A 27,976-nucleotide genomic window follows, 5' to 3' on the forward strand; every position below is an offset into this window, starting at 1 on the left:
TGCACAGAATACAGATCCATTACTTTTTTTTTAACTAAATTAAATTGTTACACTATGCCCAGATGTTTCGCTTTACGAATCATGTGTAATTGCTGTTTACATAGTACGACTTTTTTTTTCTAATATCGTCTTGTTCGTAAACCGTATTTTTTTTTGTTAGTATTTGTCCAAAATCGTTATTGTTACTCGGGAGGATTGGGTAAATTTTGTCCAAACCATATGCTTTACGTATAGCTCCTAGGACGAGATGTGTACCTTATTAAAGCACTAATTAAACACGTGTGTAATTTTTAAATAAAAATATAGTACCAAAAAAAGCGGCTAAGTAGTTGTACCCATAATTAACGATACGGTCTTTATCGATTTCTCGAAGTAAATCATGTTCAATATTCATTAAAGTGAGGTGATCAAGACGTTGTTGGCTCATCATGTACCTCAATTAATTTTAACACATTTTAATGTTAGGGAAATATTAGGGAATTCCCCGTTTTGTTTAGCAGTATTGTCAACTTGCGTGTAGTGCGGTGCGTTTATGGTCAGAAAACGTTGGTGCGCGGGGCCCCCAAATGCGCGGGGCCCGTAGCATTTGCTACTCTTGCTTCGTGGCTAATCCGGCACTGGTCTGCGGTCGTCTAATTGCCACGACTCTTTTAATACATTTTGTATGAAAATATATGGGTCGCGGCAATTAAACCGCAGACAATTTTTTTGAGAATGACCGTAAACACAAGAAAAATCTAGAATAACCATTCCAGATCAGCCACATCTGGGGGCAAGGTAGTACCCCCGCCAAGACGAGCAAAGCGAAGAGCAAGAGCACTGTTACTACAAGAAGTATTGTATACTTAATAAAAAATAATGAATAGTGAGTCAATTTTTTACCTTACGTCCATGTGACGGTAGCGAAACGGCCCACATATTTTGACTAAGGTGTAGAGTTAAAAGCTTGGCTCTTCAAGAGATCTGATAACTTTTTGACACTGCGAGCCTTATGGTTTCGTCTTGGCAACATTTTGGTGGGATGTTCTTGTCTGCACGTATCTTGAACAAGTCGGTCTCTCTCACTCGTATACAAGAGTGAGAGAGACGCACGTGAACAAATAGTTTTTATTAAAAGTATTGCCTACTTCCAAAGACCCAAAGCATAAGTTGACTTGGATCTATGACAGCATACATAAAATTGTAGTCCCTAACAACACTGACCTCGAGTGTGTGCAGCATAGTTAAGGGTTACATAGGTACAAAGCCGTGGCATGCACCTATTTTATCGTCATCTACATCTCGGTACGTGTTTCACTAACGTTAAAATATAAGTTAAATGTATGTTTGTCTGCAGAAAAATGATATATCATATATTACATTTATCTATCAATGCAAGGTCACTAACTGATATTAGGTATTTGCTATACATAAATTCAATGTCAAGTTTAATTCATAGGACGATAAATTTATAAAAAAAACTCAATGATAAATTTATCGGGTATAATCGTCGCTTCTGATAAATCAACAAAAATAGGTATTTTGTAACAGATAAAGATAACAGGTATTAGTAAAACACGGGAAGATATAGTGTCAAGAGATACCGCAGATAAGATGACGCGTTTCCCCCAGTCCTTGGTCAATCTCGGAGCACATCCATCGCAATCAAGTTGTCAAACGGCAATTGGTCAATTTAGCAATAAACAGGTGCCTCTGGGTCCAGCGTCTATTGCAAGACCAACGAGCGACACGGTGACACCCAGAATATGAAATCTTAAGTGATACACATCAAAATTAAAACAAAAGTGAACATGTTCTTACAAATTTTGGTCCTTCTGGCAGCGTCAGGTTAGTTGTATTCGTTATTTTTTATTATTAAATAGGGATTGTTTTACCGGAAATAGTAACTAGCCAATTAACGTAATTCTATTATTACTTAAACAAAATTTTATGATGATATGACCTTATGGCGTCAAATGATTTGACTGTTGATGGAAAATCGCGTAAGACTTAGGGCCCTGCTGGAGCGGAGTTAATAGTTTAGATAGGTATTAAAATCATTTGTACAGTCAGGATCAAATAAATAGTGACGGCGGTGACGGCCAAGTCGGCCAAAGTGGCTATCGTAACACATCCTTATTTATATAGTAACAAAAGTGACTAACAATAAATATTTGGCCACTTTGACAGTCACTAATTTACACTAGTAGCGTGGGTGTATAAACCCGAAACTTAGACAATAAGAGTTAATTTTAAAAGTCGACATAGAAAGAAACCAAACGGCTTGGAGTCCTTAGGTTGTTATTAGTTAGAACTACAACAGAATCATAAACCCTAATTCACATTGGGAAAATTATGGTGGAAATGCTGTAGGTAATAATACCGGAGTTAATTATATGTAAGTACTTACCTACCTAATATTTAGTTGGAGTCAGTTTGTCTGTTATGATTAAAATAATACAGAAAATGGGTCATCATGGGAGCCACGACTTTAAAAATAATATTTTAATTAAGCAACACTATATTTTAATACTAGTAAATAAAATATATACAACAATGTAATTACACACTTACCTATAGATATAAAAAAAAAACATTAAAACTACATATAATCTAAACAAATTAAAACAAATAACATTAAAATAAAACAAAACAGTTTTAGTAACACTTATAGATATAATTTAACACTTTCATTTGCATCAAGAATATTGCTCACGTCATAAACCGGTGACTTGCGTTACTCTTGCTGTGGATTGACCCCAATCCTATTACATGCGCGCGGGCGACGTATTCGGGGAGCGTTCGATCGGCCAATCTAGACGCAAAAACCGACAAGTAGACGGATGTACAGATACGCATGTTTGCTATTTGATATTCGTACAAAAATAGCATATACCTACCTATTGATAAATGTTCCGGTCACAATATTAGGGTGTTCGGGCAAATAAGTACCCAATGAAAAACCTGTTTTAAATTTAGTAACGTATGCGGAGTGAAATCTGGACTAAATTCAATGTCGTATAAAATAAAAACAACATGGTTATTTTTCATAAATTTTCATGTATTTTAATAATGTATTTAACAACGTTAAATGCAAGATAAAGTTTACTCAAATGCGAGAATTTTAACGGAAGTTGTGGTATTTTAAAGCCATCGGTGTCGAAAACACAGATGTTGCCATTTTTTTAAGTAAAAATTTTATCTTCCTTAGGAAAACTTTTTTAGGAAACTTCGTAAGGTCGACATATTTTACATTCTCGTTCGTTGAACCATTGATGTTCTCAAAATAATAGTTACCTTGCCATAAATTTCCATTTTAAGTGATAAAACAGCTGATTTGTACATTATTGTTGGTATGACGTACCCAAATTTTCAGTTTTTTTTTTCGGAGACGGTGACCTTCTTTTCTTGAACGTTTGCCGATGCCCAGGATATCTTCAAGATATTTTCAAATAGTTTTACTGCCACATTTAAATAATCTCATGACCTCTCTGTAAGATTTTGTGACTCAGCGGGCCGTCATTTTCTTCAATCGATTTCTCCCAGGAAACTGGCTAATGCTGGAATGTTTATCTTAACTAGACTTTCTAGTGGTAGTTTTTTTTAAAAGAAAAGGGATATAAAAATATTATAAACATACCTTCACCTCTAACCCGCTTCCACTAAATGTTACACTACTTATCATCGCTTTCGGCCATAGGGAAATAGTACAGTTTCGAGATGGTGTTCTTCTAGATTGACCACAATTTGAAGAGAAAGAATCCAATGCCCATGAAACTTACCGGATTAATTGACAGATATATATACTTGAGATTGGCAGTTAGATATAATTATATTTCTCAAGCTTCATTCTTCAGATATAAAAACCAGGTAGTCCTTTAACCTACTAGGCAACTCATCGCATGTTTAAAGTGGGTAGCAAAAACTTTAACTCAAACAGGTCTATCCCTACTTTTCCCCCTAGTCTTCATGGGGCGCGCGGCTTGCCGCCATTGCTCATTCTTTATTCTTGCGAGGCAACGAACGCACGTAAAATCATAATTTTGTTTCAAAGTTAGTGCAGTCATTATACGATTTATACGAGAATACGACACGTAAGCTGTGGGATTATTCGTTTCGTATTCGTTGTGCAATATATTTGTTATTAAAATTGTTCATCATCCTGGAGGTTAGTCGAGAACTAACACGAAGGAATAAATCATCCTGGGGGTTGGTCGAGAATCAACACGAAGGAATAAACCATCCTGGGGGTTGGTCGTGAACCAACACGAAGGAAAAAATTATCTTGGGGGTTGGTCGTGAACCAACACGAAGGAAAAAATTATCTTGGGGGTTGGTCGTGAACCAACACGATGGAAAGTCTGTTCGTACTTCGAACACCGATTGCGCCCGGGGTTTGGTCGTGAACCAACCAAAGGTTTAATTTAGATCGGACAGCGCGCAACGAAACAAAGGGCCCTAAATAATCATATTGTGTTGTGTTAAAGAGACGAGGGAGGCTTTCTTTTTATTTGGTTTTAGATGGCCCAACAGAAGAAACTCAAGCAAAATTGCCGAGTGATAATAGATTCTTCAGATCCTGAAGAAAAATCAGATACTTACTTAAGTGTAACTATTTTAACTATTTTTGTAAAAAACTTACACTTTGTGATCAAATACCTTGCACTTACTTAGTACCGCGCGGGCCGTGAGTCCACGACTGGTAACTATAAACCTGGGGGGCGGCCTAGAGTCGTCACGAAGATAGAACTTGCTTGGGGTTGGCCGTGAGTCAACACGATAGCAATGCATAACACAATTTAATAAATCTATAGCGGTTCTCGATCAAAACCACGCACATTTTAAAACACCAAGTTCAAGTTTTTCTTAAGTTCAAGTTCAAATATACTTTATTCATGTATAGGCCTATCTATGTAATCTAACCTTACGGGTTTTATTTTGAAAAACATTCGAAGTCTACCCTCGAATTAAAAATATTTCTTTTAAATTTTTTCACCAGCGCTCCGCGGTTCATTTTTGATTTGTGCGTGTCAGAGACACGTCGGTCTATCTGCCGAAACGTTCGGCACAAGACTACATTGCCTTTTAAAATAAATCCTTACATATAAAATATATTTGGATTTTTAATATCCAATTATATGTGACAATAAATTTTACTCACACCTAACCCATAGTACGGTACTTTTATCCGCCCAGAGGTTGAATTTGAATAAACACGAGACTACCTGGTAAATTTATAATTGAAACAATACAATAGTACCTATATTGTTTTTATATTACCCACAAGTATAACTTGTCTCTAAAATTGGGAATTGCTAAATAGGTGTACCTACATCACGTCACGTGATGTGAATCTGATCGAAATTCCTAAACTTAAGCTGGATAAAATCTCTTTTACCACAAATGAAATGGAATAAACTAAGTGGTAATACCCTGCACAATGCATATATTTTGGTGACGATTTTTGAATGTTTATATATGCATATAACCATACAAATTATTGGGATACGTACGCTAATATTGTTATGGGATATATAAAAATATAAATATATTTATAATACCGTGATCGCTTAAAGGCATAGGCGATGTCAGTATCTAAGTACCTTGTGTCTGTTTAAAAATATGATTTTACTTTTTTAAGTGATATTGAATAATTAAATAATTTGAATCATCCAATTGTAACAAAGACACCTAACTGAATTGAATTACAGGAAATTGGGTTTATTCATCATTATCTATATAATAAACCCAATGAAACAATTTGTGAGTACTGAATATGAAAGAAAGAAAGAAAGAAAATAACTTTATTTTGCATGAAATATGGTACAAAAGGTGGTCAGACAATATTATACATAAGTAACACATATTTCACCAGCATCTGGCATGCAAAAAACTAAACTTACAACTAAAGCTAAGAAACAAACGCAAACACGTTTTACGCTTATTTCTTCATAAATACAAGTTCATGCCGAAGCCTGACAAAGTGACCATTAGAGTACCATCTAACTGAGTTAATGATAAAGCGGTTTCGGTACAATTTGGCTAAATACACACACGAATATATTTGTTCGCATTTCTCACAGATATTTAATATTTATTTTTATGGTCGTAAATAATGGGTAACTAGGTAAATACCTATTAACCTGTATCAAAACTACAAAACGATTACCTTCCGATTATCTTTTAAAGGATTTTAATTTTATTAATAAATGATTGTATTGCATTGTATTGATCACCCTCAGATTATGCACATAAAAATATAAATACATAATTAAGAAGCTAATAGAAACCGTAAAAAATCAATAAATGACTAATGCACCTATGGTTCAACTCTCATGTGTCGGTCGCGATACTCTTTCAGCCATCATCAATACGATGTTACCATGCAATACGTTTTTGCCAAGTTTAAAATATATGTGCCTTGATATTATAAGTTTAGTAACTGTAGTTGGTGGGGACCCACCACTTGCAATACCGCTATGTCATTAATATAGCACATTCATGACATAAGTCATGGATTAAAATATTAAGATGAATCCACTTAATATAATATTTGTTTTCTGAACTCAACAATACAACCATAGTAGCAATACAGCAAAGGCAATTTTTATTATTATTCCGGCTTTAATGTTTACATTTTAAAAATATACAACATTACGTCGCACAGTCTTTCGTTCCTTGCAGAGCGAATACTTGAATGGAGGGCATAAGTTTTTAGATTTGATGCATTTCTGTGGATTGATATTCATTTCATTTCATTGATTGCGTGGTTGATTGCTGTGCTTGTCCCGTTCGCGTTGCGAGAATAGAAGCCGCTACACCATTATTTGTGAAAATATGGTCAATCGCGCCTTGCGGTCAATAATAGTAATTTAAATAAAATAAAAAAGGTTCATATCATTTATATATTCTATTTAAAGGTACTCGTCACATGCAGCTATTTATAAATATATACTAAATTAATTCCTAATGATGTTTGTTAAACGCTGATTTTACCTACTCAGGTTTAACTGGATATTATTATGCATTTTAATAGCTCGAATATATGTACATTAGGTACGTACATATAATTAAATGATAAATAAATATTCTGTTACCATTAATGGACCTTGGACCATTCATTATATGTAATATGAGCGCAATAATAAACATTTGAGTTTGAGTAAATTACAATCTTATTTGAAAGATGACTTCGAAAGCTGAGTAGACTGCTAGTCTTATAAATTATTTTTGTTTAGAATACCTTTGGTGATGCCACACATATGACATGCTTTATGCTTAATAACTGAACAGAAAGCATAATTTATGCACGTTCATATATTTTTTAGATTTCAGGAACGTGGTGGATTTTTTAATTTGATAAAAATCAAAATATAAACGACGTTAGACATGTTTCGAGCAAATACATGTTTTTTGTTAAGTTGAAGCTCTCGAAAACGCGCTAGGCCGCGTGAGTCTTTGTCCATTGCACGTCGGGTCACTATTCGTTGATCAGGAGCTGCTGTAAGCCGATTTGCGCGTGCACGCGCCTAATAACTGAATTTTCTCATTGTCGTCGTCTGCTCAGAGATCATCGTAAACAGGATGAGTCGGCGTGAGACAGACATCACACGGCCTACGCGTCATAAGCGTCAAGACGCGGGGAAAGACATCACAGCCACAGCGTATCCCACCCTGTCTGGAGGTAACGCTGGGTTGTATCGTTAGCCTAAATTACGTCTTAGCCTGAATCTTGTCATCAATAGTGTACTGTTCTGAGCGTTCAAAAATTCCGTATCGCGGACAAGCACTGCCAGTGAATTTTAATACATTTCACAAAAGGACATATGTCTTATGAGTTTACTCGTATTAAATTTTTTCAAATCGAATTAAACTTAATGCAAAGTTGACCACTAATTGTATGGAATCTTAGTCAACTAGGTTTTATGAAGAACAAATTAGATTTTGTTTAAATATCCTAATACGTAAAAGTATATATATATATATATATATATATATATATACAACCTGCCTATACCTAATATATGTATACCTTTTTGAACCTGCATTGCTAAACTTTCCCGTGCTTCTTAACAATGCCTTATAACTCAATTGGAACAGTAAACTTGTGTATAACATACACATATGTACATGGTAGATAATTATTCATGCAAATATGTTTTCAGAAATAAATATGCTATGATAATATTGATAATGGGAAAGAATGCAGCAAAACTTTCAACTCTTAACATCTACCTGGTTTTTATATCTGAAGAATGAAGCTTGAGAAATATAATACATGATCAAACGAACTTCAAAGTGAAGTTCGATCAGTATTATATGAGTAAGCTTCATTCGAAGATATAACTACCCTCCCTCCCCTATACCCGGAAAGAAAGTTTTGCTTTAGAAAGTAAAGTCTCTAAAAATAATGAGCAATGGCGGCAAGCCGCGCGCCCCATGAAGACTAGGGGGAAAAGTAGGGATAGACCTGTTTGAGTTAAAGTTTTTGCTACCCACTTTAAACATGCGATGAGTTGCCTAGTAGGTTAAAGGACTACCTGGTTTTTATATCTTCGAATGAAGCTTACTCATATAATACTGATCGAACTTCACTTTGAAGTTCGTTTGATCATGTATTTTAATTAAATTTTTTGTTTACTTTTTACATGTTCAAAACTTTGTCCAGATTTCACTCCGCATACGTTATCATTTCAAAAATATGATTTTGGTATGATTTAAATTTTTGGTTTCCCTCTCGCAACAATGTGTTTTGCAAACGAAATGCCCTAATAATTGGACTGATTTTACGTTGGAAATTGGTGTTGTGCCGTTTTTTCATAAAATCAGTAGGTACTTCAAAACCCACATGGAAATCAGTCAAAAACTCTCGTTGGTGATTGACCCATAATTCATTCGCCTTTAAAAATATTAGTCCAAAATAATCTAAATATGGGTGGAGAAGCTTAAATCCGGCATTTCCGGATGACCTCAGAGCACATGTAGATCGTGATTATTCGTTACTCATAAAGTTTCGGACTGAAGTGGCACGTTACGGTGCTCTAGCCAGTTTGCTTATTATAAATTTAGTAGAATTATCTAAGTAGTATCAGAAAGAAATTTAGTGACTTATAATTATAACCAGATTTTATATTGGCTTAACCTACATGGAACCGCACAATACGCAAACAACTATAAAAAATTTAAGTCAACCTAAATCGATGTTTGTAACCTTACACCATCCTGCCCGATCTAAAACCATTAACGAAGTGACTTCAAAAGGATTGGTCGAATTAGCAGTAGGTACCTACTTATATCAAAACAAGATTCAAACTGAAATTACTCAAAAATACATATCCTTGAATTTTGAACCTTATACTCGTATATATATTCGTTATGATTTGTACTAGTATACGAATTGTATCCATGGAGTAGATTAGCAAATTGGTTTTGAATATTGAAAGCACAACTTCGAAGGTGTTATAATGCCTTGATCTAGAATTCTAAATCGCTAGGTACCTATTGGCATTTCACGATTATGAATAATTATTAAAAAAGTGTTAAGGAAATTAGTAAAAATCTCAATGTCTCGGTAGGAGAGATGTTTTTACACTAAAGGGCCATTCCATCTGTTTGCGACCAATGGGGTGCACCCATGTCATTTTTAGTTAAATAAAAAAAAAAATTGAGAACTAACCATATGGTGTTAGGAAAGATAATAAGCCACCACCATTAATTTTATTAATATTTTAATTTCAGAGCAGTGTCCATTCGACGGAAAAAAACAGGTCAAATTGGTTACCTATTTTAAACTTTAAACTTTAGAATAGGTAACCAAATAAATATTTCTTTATTTGATTAGGTGTAAAATTAGTATTTTATATTGTATGACAAAAGTAAGCTAAAGCAACTACAACCAAATTGGTGGCCATCCAAAATGTTCACGTTTTCTGTGGTAACCCTATTGCACATCAAGAGCTACTTTTTTCTAAAATATAAAGTGCTTGCCCTGTTTATACTGGTAAATAAATCATCATCGTAGAATAATATGTTTCGTTTTCAAGCAAAAGGTACCACAATGTCGCTAGACATAAGGACGCTCTGACAGGTTTATCGTATAAAGATACAAGCAATTCTGGTCCTTGTAGTAAGCGACAATGTGGTACCTTTTTGATTGAAAACGTCACATATCTTCAATTAGAAAAGTAGTTGTGAAAATTGAGTATTTTGAAAAATTGTCAATTTTGATCCCCAAACAAGTGCGAGTCGGACTCGCGTTCCAAGGGTTCCGTACATTACACAATTTAAACTATGTATTTTTTATGTAAAATGTCTAAAAAACCCGTAGGGGTCGAATCAAAAACTAAGTAATTAAGTCCGACTCACGCTTGACTACACATTTCTAATAGGTTTTCCTGTGATCTATAGGTAAATAACTATTTTGTGTATTTTTTTCCAAAATTTTAGACCCAGTAGTTTTGGAGATAAAGGGGGGAATGGTCATTTTTTCTATATTTTCTTGAATAACTTCTAAAGTGTTTATCCCAAAAATTATAAAAAAAATATATTTGAGTTTCTCACAATGACCTCTTTCATTTGATATGTAACACGATATATTTTGAAAAACTTAATTTTTTAATTTTCTCGTAAAAGCGGTCCCCATGTTTAAATTTTATTTGTTTACGTTACATGTCCATCTTTGGGTCACAAACTTACATATGTATACCAAATTTGAACTTAATTGGTCCAGTAGTTTCGGAGAAAATAGGCTGTGACAGACGGACAGACAGACGCACGAGTGATCCTATAAGGGTTCCGTTTTTTCCTTTTGAGGTACGGAACCCTAAAAACCCAAGGGCCCAAGGAGAAAAAAATACTTTTGTCATCGTTAAAGAGTTCGCTAAATTTTATTGTATGGAAAGTTTCATAGTAAACTGCCGCGGCGCGCCGGGTGACGTTGATCGGTCTGTCAAGTCAACTGCAACTGCAACTGGCACTAAGTATTATTCTGTTATTTTTTGGGAGTCAAAGTTGACCATTCTTCGAAATTATAAATTTTCACAACTACTTACTTTTCCTTAGTTGTCAGAGGTGCGCTGGGCGTTTTTCGCGTCGCCATGCGATAAATGAGGTAGTTCGCAGGGCTTTGGTCTCAGCCAATGTTCCCTGAGGCTGAGCCTCCGGCATTGTGCCGGGCTGATGGCAAAAGGCCAGATGGTCTTACATTGGTTCCTTGGCAGAAGGGTCGGTGCCTCTTATGGGACGCAACGTATGTTAGCACCTTTGCCCCGTCCCATCTGAGTCACACCATCGGTGCTGCTGGTTCAGCTGCGGAGTATGCGGCTAAACAGAAGCATACGAAGTACTCTGCCTTGGAACCAATGTATGATTTTATACCAGTTGCGGTGGAGACTGCAGGACCTTGGGGTGCGGAGGCTAAGGAGTTTGTGTGGGAATTGGGTCGGCGACTGAGAGATAGGGGTTGCGATCCTCGCTCCGGATCGTACCTGGTCCAGCAGATTTCCTTGGCAATTCAACGGGGCAACGCTGCCAGTGTCATGGGGACGTTTGGGCCGGCTACGGTCCGGGGTGGCCCCATAGCCTAGTTTAATTTAGTGGTTAAGATTGACAAAGCCTGTTGCGGATTACATCATTTGTAAGTAGATGACGAAGCCTGTTGCTGATTTGCTTTTGTGTCCACTTGACGAAGCCTGCGTTGCCGATCACGATCTATGCATGGACTTTCTATTTACTGTTTTTTTTATTGTGACGTTATAATGTAAGTTTCATAAAATAAATAAATTTGTTTCTTACTTTTCTAATTGAAGATATTATTGTACAATGATAAAATTTATTTACTAATATAAACAGGGCAAGGATATTTTAGAAAAAAAGTAACTATTGATGTGCAATAGGGTTGCCACAGAAAATAGTTGAAAATCGTAAAAATGGACCGAAAGCGTGAACATTTATACAATATAAAATACTCATTGTAGGTATACCTAATCAAATAAAGAAAGATTTATACCCATACCCGAGATGACAAGATCGAAAATCGATTTCTAGAAGACTTCTAGACAGAATACCGACATTACCGACTCATTATTAAAGAGGTAAAAATTGTACTGGATAATCGTGAAGGGAATCGTTGATTACCTACTTCGTTAGGTTAAATATTTCGAGTTATATACCTATATAACTTTTAGGCTTTGAAGGGAAGCAAATGGCATTAAATTTCGTGTTGACCTTAGTGTTAACGAGGATTTCACTATATCGAGGTTCGAGTTATCGAGGTTCTACTGTTTTTATAAGCACGAACTATGATTTATTTAAATATTTTATTACGAGTATATGCATAGTAAATATTTTTCTAACATTTTACAGAATGTTTTTACGTCGTTTTATACTGTTACAGCAGGTTTCGGTTTTGGAAAAAACGCTTTAAAAAAAATACAGTGTACAGTGTTTTTAGGGTTCCGTAGCCAAATGGCAAAAAACGGAACCCTTATGGATTCGTCATGTCTGTCTGTCTGTCTGTCTGTCTGTTCTGTCTGTCTGTCCGTCCGTATGTCACAGCCACTTTTTTCCGAAACTATAGGAAATATACTATTGAAACTTGGTAAGTAGATGTATTCTGTGAACCCCATTAAGATTTTCACCCAAAAATAGAAAAAAAACCAATAAATTTTGGGGGTTCCCCATACTTACTGAAATTCAAAAAAAATTTTTTCATCAAACCCATACATGTGGGGATAGGTCTTCAAAAATGATATTGAGGTTTCTAATATCATTTTTTTCTGAACTGAATAGTTTGCGCGAGAGACACTTCCAAAGTGGTAAAATGTGTGCCCCCCCCCCCTGTAACTTCTAAAATAAGAGAATGATAAAACTAAAAAAAAATTATAAATTATTAATTATTAAAAATTATTAATTATTAATTTTTGTATTGCTGTTGATGCCCCAAATAAATAAAATAAAATAAAATAAAATTATGATGTACAAACAACACCGAAACATGCAAACTTCCACCGATAATTGGTTTGAACGAGATCTAGTAAGTAGTTTTTTTTTTAATACGTCAGAAATCGTAAACCGCAATTTACCTTTCACTCACGTTTCACACAAATATACATTGTTTAAATTGTGTAATGTACGGAAACCTCGGTGCGCGAGTCCGACTCGCACTTGGCCGATTTTTTTTAATAAAAAGACATATCAAAATCGTGAAGTCAATGAAATTACATCGATATTCAATTGCTGCATGTCACATCACTAGTAAGTGACTACATGACATTTATCATCATAATACGTAATGTGAATTGTCATTGTGTAAATAAAATACTGTAAAATAGTTTAGAGAAGTAGTAGCTTAGCAATTACCTTTATAAGATGACGGCAGATGAAAGAGGTAAGTCAAATTACAATAACTTGAACAATATCGTATCGTTTTTCTTTATACGTAAACGTATCCAATACTTTCACAAAATAAGTAGGGGCAGAAAATTATTGTATTGTGCTCGGTTTCTCACTCAGCTCAGCTGATTGAAATCTTAGTTTGACATTGACATTACGAATGTTGCCAGTGCTTAAAATACTTACTAAAAATGGTAGTTTTTTTAATGAAGTGTTTTTGTTGCAGGATCTGTCGTTCTTGGCGATGAAGAAGTTTTGAAAAATCTAACAACCGTTACCTGGGCACATGCTGTTAATAATAAAACGTACTTGCAAGCCGCGTTAGCGAGTAAGTTTTTTTGACAAGTAGGTATTCTCTTTATATAGTACATTATTGTCGAGGCTCGGAAGTAGCTACTTGCTGGCTGAGGATTCGTTTTAAACGGACGACCTTGGGAGTCCGTTTAATTGAATCCCAAGCCAGCAAGTAGCATTCCAGCCGAGTCATATATAGTGCTTTTCTCAAAAATGGCGCAATAAATACAAATATAATAGAATATTTTACAGAAGCAACGTTCTTATGTATATATTTTCACAGAAAAAAGTGAAAAGATTTGCTTTGCCGCCTTTTTATTTTTTTAATTAAAAATGAAGTGTTTTGTTTTGTGCTGAAAATACGCCAACCTATTTGAGACATCTAAATAGTCGCGGTACCAACATTATAATAATATAGTTGGTCAAGCAAATCTTGTCAGTAAATAAGAATAAAAAAACCATACTCATCCTTTTCTTTTGGGTGCTAGTACTAGTGTAAGACAAAGATAGCATGATTCTCTATGTCTATGTTTGAAATGAGACAGTCATTTGACAAACTATAAGTACTGATCATCTGTTTGGCTGTTTCATGGACCTATGCCTTCATTTGATATTCAACTTTTAAAAAGTTTGGAACTCGACAAATAATGGAATTTGTATGCAACATTGTAGTCCCGAAATCGAGACTGCAATGTTTTTAACTTTTTAATTTCTTGTCTGACCATAAACTACGCACTTCGCGACCTACTTTTTAACCGGCAACGTCGACTTTGCCGTCCATTTTTGAGAAATAGTACATTATTGTCGAGGCTCGAAAGTAGCTACTTGCTGGCTGAGGATTCGTTTTAAGCGGACGACCTTGGGAGTCCGTTTAATTGAATCCGAAGCCAGCAAGTAGCCTTCCAGCCGAGTCATATATAGTGCTTTTCTCAAAAATGGCGCAATAAATGCAAATATAATAAAAATATTTTACAGAAGCAACGTTCTTATGTATATATTTTCACAGAAAAAACTAAAAGGATTTGCTTTGCCGCCGTTTTATTTTTTAAATTAAAAATGGAAGTGTATTTTTCTGCTGAAAATACGCCAACCTATTTGAGACACCTAAATAGTCGCGGTACCAACATTATAATAATAAGTACCGATCATCTGTTTGGCTGTTTAATGGACCTATGCCTTCATTTGATATGGCCACTTCAACTTTTAAAAAGTTTGGAACTCGACAAATAATGGAATTTGTATGCAACATTGCAGTCCCGAAATCGAGACTGCAATGGTTTTAACTTTTTAATTTTTTGACTGACCATAAACTACGCACTTCGCGAACTACTTTTTAACCGGCAACGTCGACTTTGCCGTCCATTTTTGAGAAATAGTACATTATTGTCGAGGCTCGGAAGTGGCTACTTGCTGGCTGAGGATTCGTTTTAAACGGACGACCTTGGGAGTCCGTTTAATTGAATCCGAAGCCAGCAAGTAGCCTCCCTGCCGAGTCATATATAGTGCTTTTCTCAAAAATGGCGCAATAAATACAAATATAATAGAAATATTTTACAGAAGCAACGTTCTTACGTATATATTTTCACAGAAAAAAGTAAAAACAATTGAATTGATAAGATTTGCTTTGCCGCCTTTTTATGTATTTTAATTGAAAAACGAAGTGTATTTTTCTGCCGAAAATACGCCAACCTATTTGAGACAGCTAAATAGTCGCAGTACCAACCTAATAATAATAAGTACTGATCATCTGCTTGGCTGTTTAATGGACCTATGCCTTCATTTGATATGGCCACTTAAACTTTTAAAAAGTTTGGAACTCGACAAATAATGGAATTTGTATGCAACATTGCAGTCCCGAAATCGAGACTGCAATGTTTTTAACTTTTTAATTTTTTGACTGACCATAAACTACGCACTTCGCGACTTAATTTTTAACCGGCAACGTCGACTTTGCCGTCCATTTTTGAGAAAAGTATATTTACCTAGTCACCATCACGTTTTCTTAATACTAAAATAGTTAGAGAGAGAGAGAGAGATATTTTAACATATCAATCATATCATTTAACTATGAATTTAACTAAACCCATATCTAGTACTTATATCTACCCAATTCATTTAAATTTGCATCAAGCATAATATCTAATAATTACGATAGATAATGACATTGTGTACTTATTAATTAATTTCAAATGGTACTTTACTATAAATGTATACGATTGCTATTTGTAACAATAGGTAAGTAGGTACTAAGAATATTAATATTACTAGAAATAGAGTTGATTGCTGGTATTTTGGTTAAAACAGACCGTGTTAAAGCTTTCATAATCATAAACTAATTGCAGGCAGCAATAGTTTAGCGCGAGGCGACACGCTACGCTTCACTCGCCTTGTAGTTAACACAACACTGTGTAGGCCAGAAAGAGAGATTCGGCGATTAGCATTAAATTAACATCTATTTTATTTTTTGGTTTGTTAAAGCATATTATCTTTGTGGATAGATAAAGTTCCCTATTCAATATAAGCGCAATGAACCCGTATGTCCCACAAAATCTTCCACTGAGTTACGAAAACCAACGAAAACGTATGGAATTTACATTAACTCAACGGAAAAATACAGACAGTTTTTTTGTCCCATTTCGTATTTATTCCGCCCATAATGAGCTCTTCAAACCAGCCAAATTGTATCCAAATGTAACGAAAATAAATTCGACGATAAATCGCTGGACTCGCGCACGAAGGGTTCCGTACCATTACGCAAAAAACGGCAAAAAATCACGTTTGTTGCATGGGAGCCCCACTTAAATATTTATTTAATTTATTTTGTTTTTAGTATTTGTTGTTATAATATAGCGGCAACAGAAATACATCATTTGTGAACATTTCAACTGTCTAGCTATCACGGTTCATGAGATACAGCCTGGTGACAGACACAGACAGACAGACGGACGGACAGACAAACATTGGACTCTTAGTAATAGGGTCTCGTTTTTACCCTTGGGTAAGTACGGCCCTAATAAGGAGAAACTGTATTCTATTTACTAAAACTTTTTTTTCGAAGAGGCAGTCGGTTCCACATCTGTATCCTTGCAAATCTGGAACCGGTTAAAATCAACACAAGCTCTAACCGGTATAAACAACACAGATTCAGACTAGAGTACAAACAAGACAGCACATCCGGTAAATAACTCTCACTCAAACCAGATTTGAATAATATTGCATTGCTACAATGAATAGGTAGCTAGCTTGTATAAATTCATAATAATTTCGGCACTGACGCGCTTTAAAATATTTGTATCTTGATTTGTTTGTAATATGAATAGGTATGTTTCAATAACAACTAAGTGTTTTATTGAAACATATTCAATAATGAATGTTTTCGCCGGAGATTTTTTGCAGCCGGTTTGTTTTGTACCTCCACTAAATGAATAAGTATCATCCTGTGGTTTGCGCCTGCATCTCAGAAATAGCATTTCCAGTGGCCGGCGCGCGTTCCCAGAAGCATTTGTTACAATTAGCGCGACAGATATAGGCTCCCCAATCGCGCAATCACAACGCCTTGCGATACAAACCAAGGGAGATTATGTACCGCTCGCACTAATCTATAGGTAGTGAAATAATGGTTTTAATTTTACGAATAGGCCACAAAAGTATAAACTTATTGCCATCCAATATCAAGATGAAATACCGTGACAAACTTAACAGTCAATAATTTTATAAAACTACAATATCACCTTATTTACACTAAATTAATCTCATGTATCATACTGATTATACTGATGCCAATAATCATATAAATTGCCAACGCCAGACAAAAAGTAGAAAAAGTCCCGGACATTTCAGTGTAATACTGTATGGGTTTTGCCCGGACGCTTTTAAAAACTGCTCGCTTGCTCCCCATAATAACTGCTTCAAACTTGGATAAACCGCACAACACCGTCACAAAGAATATTGTTCTACTTGATGGTGACACTGACAGTCATTGAATAGATTGTTGTGTCAATTTTGTAAATGTTTCCTAGGCGATGTGCAGATGCTTGAAGCAGACATAGTCCTGGGCCAGCTGATCGGCAAGGAAGGCCCGCCCATTCCCGTGATGGCGCACCCCCCGGCCACGACCTCCGACCTGTCTCTCGGCGACTTCTTGTCCATAGTGGCGCAACACAATAAGGGCATCGCCAAGGACAAGCAGAAGGGCGCCAAGTTGGACTTTAAGAGCATCGAGGCGTTTGAAAAAGCACAGGACTTAATAGCACGGTTTAGTAAGCCTGAGGTGAGTTGCTTTATCAGAATTTCATACATAAATTGCACATACCTACATTTTATGCTGGTGTTGCATAGATAAAGATTTTATCAAAAAATCTAAATGATTTACATCTCGAAATACGTCTTTAACTAGTGGGGTAAAATAGCTTGTCTTATTTTTAACATACCTAATGTATCATACTTATATGTTTTGTATTTTACCAAGGGCCAACGTACTAGGTATTATCAAACTAGTTACCAATTAGTACGAAAATTTTGGCCCCACTAAAATTCACCTTTATGGCACACCGCCGCCGTTATCAACACACATGCTTTGTTGAGCACTACTAAGTTTTTTAATAGTTAAAATGCACTAGTCGTTAGTGCCATAATTGATGTATTGGAAGTCGGCGGGCGTGGAGCCTGTGGACGTCATACCGTAAGTGAATGTTTCCTCTGGACCGCCAGGACTCCCAAGCACGTACGACCGACGCGCCTTGCTCGCCCTGCTCGCGAAGAGATTTCTCTGCCGCTAAAAGCCCTGAGATGAGCGCGCAAAACCAAAACGATTCGGTACGTTGCTCATGTTATATATCATAGTTTTTTTTACAAAAATCCTGCCTAGAAGATACTTTGGGAGTAATTCTGAATTTTCTGGACAAGGAAGGCGGACCGGATGGAGGTTAGGTAATCAAGCAAGGCAAGGACGATGGTATGTAAAATTACAGGCCACATAAGTACTTGAAAATTACGTATTACATACGTTTTTTACCCTGTTTGGGTGCGACACATCTGCTGAAAGACGCAACTAGAAACTTAAGTCGATGTACGTAAGTCAAATTTTATTCAAATAATTTTAAAGTAATCTGCTTTTTAAATTTTCTATCTTAGGGCGGCTGTTTATGGTATTTAATTGTAAACAAGTTATTGCACTTAATGCTTTTCAGTATTAGTGCATTCGAATAATAATTACAAAATTATATCACTCGTCCTTCAATTATGGTGCAGACGGGACATGCTGTGATGATAAATTTGAAGTCAAAAACGAACTCTATGCTTATGTGACAAAGTAGGTAATGGCATCATAATATTAGTTCACACAGATGGTATTATGACAGGGCGTGTGAATCCTTGATGGCTTCTATCGCCTTGTGCGGTCGGTTCGTCGATTTAATGGACTTCTTAGGGTTGCCAAGATTATCTTTTAAACATATTGCTTGAGCGATGACTCATTCAAGCAAAGAATTGCTTACATGTTTACCACGATCTAGGATCCAAGAATTTCAAGGTTTTTGGTTACGGTATGCTCTTATAGTCTAGTTTCCTTGTGAATGTTTTATGGAATGTGCCCTTGACTAAAACTAGTAAAAATAGGTAAATATAAAAACTGTGGAAGCCGCTCGACCCCAATTTCAAAAAATAACCGCCAATCGATGTACAGGTTAGCTGTTTGGCACACGCATACTAGAGGTCAAAACAAAATTTTTGACCCGCAGTTCCTAAAAAAAAGATAGCAATTTCTAATTTCTAACCCCAAGACAGCAATTTTGAAAATAATTTCATTTAGTTTTTTTAAAAATATTTTTCAAAAATATTGGATATATGGATATTACGTATCATTTTATCATTAATATGTACCGTATCGGCAGTACAGTTCCATAAGTCTCGTTAAATAGGTATTGAAGTAGAACTGTGTCACTTTGTAAAATTTAAAAATAAAAAAAAAAAAATTGTTAATGACATTATTTTCAACATTTCTTTCTTGGGGTTGGATATGAGTGGTATATTGTACAAAAAAAAATCTACCACATCGTATCTGGAGGAGTCCAAACTTGGTATGTTTTGAAAATTCTTTTCGTTTTAATAAAAAAAAAATACTGAAATGTAATGATGTGGTATATTTTCAGAATCGTCTCAAAAAGCCCTTTCGTATGATACCACACACGATAGGTTTTTGAAAAAAAAAGTTTTTTCCATACAAAAAAGTTAATGTTTCAGCACTACCCCCTAAGGGATTTTTTTTTAGGAACTGCGGGTCAAATATTTTGTTTTGACCGCTAGTATGCAACACTATTTTGCGTTAGCCTCTCTTAAGTCAAACTCAAATCATATCTTTTAGCATCAAGCAAACTTTACACAATCAGCATTAGAATTGTTAATCAAGAAACTGTAAAGTACTGAATTGCCAGCATTCTAATTTTACAGTGTTGAACACAAGACAAAATGTCGTTGTACCCATTTTTTGCCGTTCGGTAACCCTATTTGGCAAAGGCGCTGAAACAAATATTGCAGACACATGACAACAAACTGAATTATCCGGCAGCCGTCAGCTTCCATGACATCATGGACGCTGGAGATTTATAATTAATGGGTGCCTGTTCGCGCATCGGAATAAGACAGGACGATGCACGTTCCATCCGTGAGATAGGTATTTAGACCAGACATCTACTTGAAACGGCCGATAATAGTTAAGTATTTGTACAATAACAGAACAACAAAAGCTCCAAATGCTGGTGTTGAGTCCCGAGCAGGTGTAAGATTGTTAAAAAGAGCATATTATAGACTCAAAGGCCTGAGGTAAAAATTGCTTAGATAAAAGCATGATTTTCAGTTTAAAACGCTTATCGTACAATTATGATCGAGTTGGGTTAGATTTACATTTATAACTAAGTACTTATATGTACAGATAGGTTTTTAAAAATATAAGAAGCTATAGTCTGCATCTTCTCAAATTATTATAGTAATGTGTTACACAAAAGCCATTGTTCCTTTTGTGCGAGCGGTCGTCCATTGTGTGCCATTGAGTATGAGCATGTGCTACGGCGCGTGCCATTGTCAGAAACATTGTATAAGTACCTATTCTGTGAAATGATACATTCGGTAAAATGAAACCGCAGGTAAAATATATCTTGTATTTCCTATCAGTCCTATCACGCTTATAGGGATAGCCCATGCCCTCGCCCAATAATAGCTTACAGTGGGACATTCATTATTATTACCAGTTCATAACTACCATGGAAGGCGACGCACTGGAATACCCCCATGTGCGCGTGAGCAGCTTCCGCGTATTGGGACCGCCCAAAAGAAAAAGGTTGTAACATACTTAAGGCCGTTCCATCGGTTTGCCGCTGTCACTGTCACATTTCGCAAGAAAGAACGGGAAAGATCATGCGCGCCAAGTGTCAATTTTGATCGAATTTTGTAGATTTTTATTTATTTTAAAAACGTTACCTTAAAATATCGAAATTCGAAAGCTATGAAATTACTATTTAAGTTAAGATTGTTTTTTCTGCTTTTTTTAGGGTTCCGTACCTCAAAAGGAAAAAACGGAACCCTTATAGGATCACTCGTGCGTCTGTCTGTCTGTCTGCCGTCTGTCACAGCCTATTTTCTCCGAAACTACTGGACTGATTAAGTTGAAATTTGGTACACATATGTAAGTTTGTGACCCAAAGATGTACATGTAACGTAAACAAATTAATTTTAAATACGGGGGCCACTTTTGGGGGGTAAAGTTTGTCAAACTATATCGTGTTACATATCAAATGAAAGAGCTCATTGTGAGAATCTCAAACATATTTTTTTTACAATTTTACTATAAATAGTTTAGGAGTTATTCAAGAAAATAGGCAAAAAATGACCATTCCCCCTTTATCTCCGAAACTACTGGGTCAAAAATTTTGAAAAAAATACACAAAATAGATCTTTACCTACAGATCACCGGAAAACTTATTAGAAATGTGTAGTCAAGCGTGAGTCGGACTTAATTACTTAGTTTTTTATCCGACCCCTATACGGGTTTTTTAAAGACATTTCACATAAAAACCGGCCAAGTGCGAGTGACTCGCGTTCCAAGGGTGCCGTACATTACACAATTTAAACAATGTGTTTTTTATGTGAAACTTGAGTAAAATATCATTAAAAAACCCGTAGGGCTCGGATCAAAAACTAAGTAATTAAGTCCGACTCACGCTTGACTGCAATTTCTTATAGGTTTTCCGGTGATCTGTAGGTAAAGATCTATTTTGTGTATTTTTTAAAAAAAATTGACCCAGTAGTTTCGGAGATAAAGGGGGGAATGGTCATTTTTTGCCTATTTTCTTGAATAACTCCTAAATTGTTTATCCTAAAATTATTAAAAAAATATATTTGAGATTCTCACAATGAGCTCTTTCATTTTTTGATATATAACACAGTATAGTTTGAAAAACTAACCCCAACCACCGAAACCGAACTAATCCCAACAAGGCCTAGTTTCCCCTCTGGGTTGGAAGGTCAGATGGCAGTCGCTTTCGTAAAAACTAGTGCCTACGCCAATTCTTGGGATTAGTTGTCAAGCGGACCCCAGGCTCCCATGAGCCGTGGCAAAATGCCGGGACAACGCGAGGAAGATGATAGTTTGAAAAACTCTATTTTTTAATTTTCTCATTTACCCCCCAAAAGTGGCCCCCATGTTTAAAATTCATTTGTTTACGTTACATGTCCGTCTTTGGGTTACAAACTTACATATGTGTACCAAATTTCAACTTAATTGGTCCAGTAGTTTCAGAGAAAATAGGCTGTGACAGACGGACAGACAGACAGACAGAAAGACAGACAGACAGAAAGACAGACAGACAGACAGACAGACGCACGAGTGATCCTATAAGGGTTCCGTTTTTTCCTTTTGAGGTACGGTATAAAAAAAAAAAAATTCGCATTAGAAAATCATCCAGAAATCAAAAGCGACGTCCTACATGCTTCATGCTTCATGCTTGCAAGCGCAAAAATTGTATGCAAAAAATTGCGAAAATAACAGGGAAGATATGTACAGATGTAGTGGATAATTATTTTACAGTACATATGGTGCTACTTTCTCGCACTAATAGCACTTTTCGTGCATATGTCGAAAGTTTAAAGGGCCATATGTACTGTAAAACGTTGTACGATACACGTGCGAATAGGAAATTCGCAACTCGTGTCGATTTAAAACACTCCCTGCGGTCGTGTTTTAATTTATCGCCACTCGTTTCGAATTTCCTCTTTTCCGCACTTGTATCGTAAATAACTATTCCTTCGTACTTTCACGGAAACGTACGTTTTTTCTTGCTATTTTAGTCAGTCTCGGTACAAAAAGTAATGAGGTTGATTAAAGTAGCATGATAAATACGAAAGTTTCCGAGAAAATACGAAGGAAAACAATTATGCACTATATCCGTAATGAATTCCATTCATAATTTCTCCATACAATTTTGAACCTCACTGTACCTACGCTAGTGATGTAAGTACTTACATGAATTACATGTTACATACAACCAATTTGCGCAACGTTCCTGCATTATATGATAAGTACATATAAGTACAGACTTGTTTGAGGTTTTTGATTATACATTTTAATTTGTGCATTTGACTGAGCGTGTATTCATCTATATATATAAACGTAAAAGTCCTGACTCACTTAAATCAACTCCCAGCCCAAACCGTTGGACCTAGAGAGCTGATTTTTTCACAGTGGGTAGAGTTTATAACGTTAGTATCCACTAAGAAGGGGTTTTTCAAAATTCATCCCCCATAGGGGTGAAATGGGGGTTCAAAGTTTGTATGGGGTTCAAGTTTTATTTTAAGCTATGAATTCGAACCTTGGGTAAAAGATATATTATTAAAAAACAAGAAAACTACTTTCAGCGTTTTTGAAAATTCTTTCCCTAAGGTAGTGAAAAAGGGGTTGAAGTTTGTATGGAGATCAAAATTTTTATCAAATGCGGGACTTAAAACTTTGTATGTAGGCATATTATTAGAATACAGGAAAAGTAATTTCAGCGTTTTTAAAAATTCATCCCCTAAAAGGGCTAAAAAGGGGTTGAAAATTTGAAACCATTACAAATTATTATTAATGCTTAGAAACTTCTTAGAAAGGAATAGGTAATAGCCGCTTACAAAAAAATGTTTCGACGCTTTTGGAAATGTCGATGAAAGTTTGTCTTGGGGAGTTGGGGTTCAAATTTTATTATAAGCAAGGAACTTGAAACTTTTCACAAAGGTATTATATAAAAAAAAAAAAACTTATTTCAGCGTTATTATAAATTCATCCCCCAAAGTGGTGAAAAGGGGGTTGAAAGTTTGTATGGAGATCAAACATTTTATTGAGTACGGGACTTGAATATTTGTATAAAGGTATATTATTAGCATAAAAGAAAAGTAATTTTAGCAATTTTAAAAATTCACCCCTGAAAGGGGTTGAAAGTTTGTATAGGGTTCAAATTTTATTTTAAGCTATAAATTAAAAACTTCGTTAAAAGGTATATCATTAAAAAGAGTAGAAAAGTGATTTTAGCGTTTTTGAAAATTCATACTCCAAGGTGGTGAAAAGGGGGTTGAAAGTTTGTATGGAGATCAAACATTTCTTTGAGTGCGGGACTTGAATCTTTGTTTAAAGGCATATTATTAGAATACAAGAAAAGTAATTTCAGCGTTTTTATAAATTCATCCCGTAAAGTGGTTAAAAAGGGGTTGAAAATTTGTAGGGGTCCTAATTTTATTTTAAGCTAGGTACTTGAAACTATGTAGAAAGATATTTAATTAAAAGGGAAGAAAACATATTTCAGCATTTTTGAAAATTCATCCCCCAAGGTGGTAAAAAAGAGGTTGAAAGTTTGTATGGAGATCAAACCTTTTTTTGCGTACAGGAGTTCAGTATTTGTATAAAGGCATATTTTTAGAATACAAGAAAAGTAATTTAAGCGTTTTTAAATATTCATCCCCTAAAAGGGTTAAAAAGAGGTTGAAAGTTTGAATCCATTACAAATGCTTTGAAACTTCTTAGAAAGGCATTGTATAATATTACAAAAAAAAAGTTATTTCAACGTTCTTAATAATTCAACCCCTAAGGGGGTTAAAAAGAGGATGTAGTTTATATGTAGTACAAGTTTTCGTTTAAGCTAGGAACATGAAACTTGGTAAAAGGGCATTATATTATAATAGACGAAAACTGATTGCACCGTGTTTGAAAAGTTTGTATTAATAAAGTTTGCATCGGGAGCGAACATTTTATTTTAATAGTGGACTTGAAAATCTAAGTGTTGAGAAGGATTATATCGAGAACAATTTTTTTCAGTTAGGGACTTGAAACTTCGTACTTTGTGAAAGACAAATTTCATGCGTTGTATAATTATTAACAAATGATTAACCGTCCCTACTGATATCTTTTGCTGCATAATGTTACAAATCCACGCGTACGAAGTCGCGGGCAACAGCTAGTATACCTATAGAGTCCAACGGCCTCACGACACGACTGTATTGTCAAGGAGTAAGACTGTGTTTAGAAATGTTTAAGCACCCTTGCCTATTTTACGATCCATTTTATGGCCATTGAGTAACATTTACTTGCAGCAGCTATTTCATAGTACATATTTAAAAGCTAATGGCACACTGATACCTCGATCTACCGCGGCGGGCGGAGAGACAGGTTAAAAAGCTGACTCCCCTCTGGATTGAAAGGTCAGATGCGCTTTTAGTCGCAAATTTTTGGGATTAAATGGCACCGGAAAAGCGCTAAAAAGCTCTAAAATAGGCGGAGTCGTTCAAGTGCAGGTCTATTAATGTCGCTCTGCGTGCTTCTGCAAATCGTGGTATCAGTGTGATAGGCTAGAAAAATGAATTAGCCGGTAAATCTAGATAAACTCAACGTATGTTTGTCCCCAGGTAACTTTCCCCCTATGGCTGAACGCAGACATCCTGCCGGGCCCCGTAGCCGCCACGACCAAGCCGCTGGACCCCGAGAAGTTCATCAAGTTGGCCTCGCAGCACCCGCGCGCCGTGCTCTCTGTGGGCTGGACCACGCGGTACGGCGGCAACATCACCGAGGGCGAGTACACGAGGCAGCAGATCGGGACCATGCTGAGGATGGTCAATGCGCTTAAAGTTAACCAGACTATAACGTTCCCTGTGAGTAATGTTAATATGAGCTGACTGTACTACCCATGCTTCTTTCACGTGCGTTATTGTATTGCTGTCACACTTCATAAATTGAGTCGGCACTGTAATTGTAGACGAGCAAAACCCAGGTAACCCAGGTTTCTGCAGCACTGCGTCCATGCACGCGCAGGGAAGAAACCATTAATGTGATGGAACCATCTCACCACTGAGCAGTGGCTGTTTATATTTATAATTGCCTGAATTCGTCCGTTAGGTCCGCGCCGGCCTCGCATCCAACAGCCAGCCGGTGATCCTGGACTTGCTACGGGAGACGCGCGCGCTGGGCTCCTCCGTGACGGTGTGGGCGGCGGAAGGCGACGCGGTGGCAGTGGAGCGGCTCCGCGCCCTCATCCTCACGGTCGGCCTGGAACACACCTACCTCGACGTGCCCGCAGAGCTGGCCGCGCGGCTGCAGCTACCCGCACCGCCTGCCACCCGCACCCACAACTAGGGATTATTAGTACTCTCTTTAATTTATTACCATTTTATATTTCAACAATCTATAATGCTTCAAGCTAGTGCCGGGAAATACAATATTAGATCACAGTAAATTTTCATAAAACCTATTACATACTTCTGTATTTCTTAACAGAGAGCATAATTAGAAATATAACATTTCTGACGTAATGCACTGTAAATAATTCAATTGAACAATTCTCATAATACATTAACAAAGATCGCGTACCTACTTTAGAATCTTGTGATTAAAATTTACTTCTGGAACGCCGCTCTGTCTGTCTCGATACCATACCCTGATACTATACAATTATTCTAAAATCACCCTTAACATCAAGCAATACGATTAATAATAACTGAAAAACAAATCCCTGCAAAGGGTGTCGACCTTTACATGTGGTGACCACGTGACTGCAATGTCGAGTCATTCATAGTTTATCTCGTAATTAATTGGCTGTAAATTAATCCTTAAATGCATGGCGATAAAGTAGAAAATAACTTGTGGATATCCAAAGACGCTTCATTAAAGGGCGACTACGAGCATGCAAATTCTCACAAGTGAGTTTATAAGTAGAATATAAATTATGTGTTTTAAGATGTTAAATGGCGTACACATTGTTGTATAGTTTAGTGGAAGGGGTTCTTTTTAAATAATATATGTTATACGTATATGTGATAGGTGCAGAAGGAGTCTGTAGAGCGATCTCTGGTGAAAAGTTAATAAAAACTAAATCCACTGATTATTTTTTATTCATCAGTAAATGGTGTCCAATGGTGGTGGGTGGGTAATCTGTATAGAATACCTTTAGCCAAATACTATTTCTTCTGTTGCAAAATTAAGTTCTTAGCCGCTGCATTTTCTAAGAAAAATGCAACAGTGTATACGCACAGTATCCGTTGTGGAGCAATTTCCAGAAATAAGTATTACTTAAAACAAAAACTCTGTTATATTGCATTCTCGGGATGGAGTATATAACCTCGCAGCGTGAATTGTTTGTACCTTTATACATATGTATTATTTTGGCCGAGTCGGTTTAAGTTAATGAATTACAAATATATGGGAATTCTAAACGTAAGTATTTTATAATTATCTTCATTGAAATATAACGGTAATTTGACCAAGTGGTAAACATATATCGCCCGTCACCTAACTTTTTTAACTAGTTACAGTTACATATTCGTACTCCTAGGTCCCCAGTCGACCCGTATTCAGTGCCTATTAAAACTGCACGTTTCCAGTAAGAAAACTGTAAATTATTTATTGGTTAGAACAGGAAGCCGTGTATTAAGGACGCGCTGAGTATATTATATTTTTGATTCGCTGATGGCCAATACGAGTATGTGATATAATTATGTGAGCGATAGGTAGTTTCAAACTTGAGCTCAGTTCTAAATGTGGAAAATAAACTAACATTGGCCTAGGTATATGAGTAAAGGGTGGTGGTATATTACGAGTAAGTCGTGCTTTTGTTGTCGGAAAGCACTGCAAAGTGGTGCAACAGCTGACGAAGATGATCAGCAGAACTGTATTTTCTCAGTTTTTGGACTAATTACAACTATTATGATCTCGACGATCTCGTAATCTAAATAAAACAATGCCTCTGTATTATACAGTGTGGAAAGAATGAATGAGCCCTGGAGGGAAAGTGCCTTAAAACCT

The 27,976-nt window shown here is 36.1% G+C and overlaps 1 protein-coding gene across 3 annotated transcripts; it reads left to right on the plus strand.

Annotated features, from left to right (window-relative positions):
- The first annotated feature begins 1,650 nt into the window (after window positions 1-1,650).
- On the plus strand, window positions 1,651-26,440 carry LOC134746434 (protein FAM151A). 3 transcript variants are annotated; one of them, XM_063680806.1, is made up of 5 exons: window positions 1,680-1,827; window positions 13,598-13,699; window positions 17,685-17,935; window positions 25,588-25,830; window positions 26,075-26,428. In XM_063680806.1, exons 1-5 carry the CDS (start codon window positions 1,791-1,793, stop codon window positions 26,309-26,311), a joined length of 870 nt encoding a protein of 289 aa, XP_063536876.1. In that variant the 5' UTR covers window positions 1,680-1,790; the 3' UTR covers window positions 26,312-26,428. The 3 variants fall into 3 exon arrangements, with proteins under 3 accessions (XP_063536892.1, XP_063536876.1, XP_063536883.1); XM_063680813.1 differs by lacking the exon at window positions 1,680-1,827 and adding an exon at window positions 13,246-13,366 and having other exon boundaries at window positions 26,075-26,430; XM_063680822.1 differs by lacking the exon at window positions 13,598-13,699 and having other exon boundaries at window positions 1,651-1,827; window positions 26,075-26,440.
- The last annotated feature ends 1,536 nt before the right edge of the window (window positions 26,441-27,976 follow it).

Source organism: Cydia strobilella, chromosome 1, assembly GCF_947568885.1.
Source record: "Cydia strobilella chromosome 1, ilCydStro3.1, whole genome shotgun sequence".
Classification (NCBI taxonomy): Eukaryota; Metazoa; Arthropoda; class Insecta; order Lepidoptera; family Tortricidae; genus Cydia; species Cydia strobilella.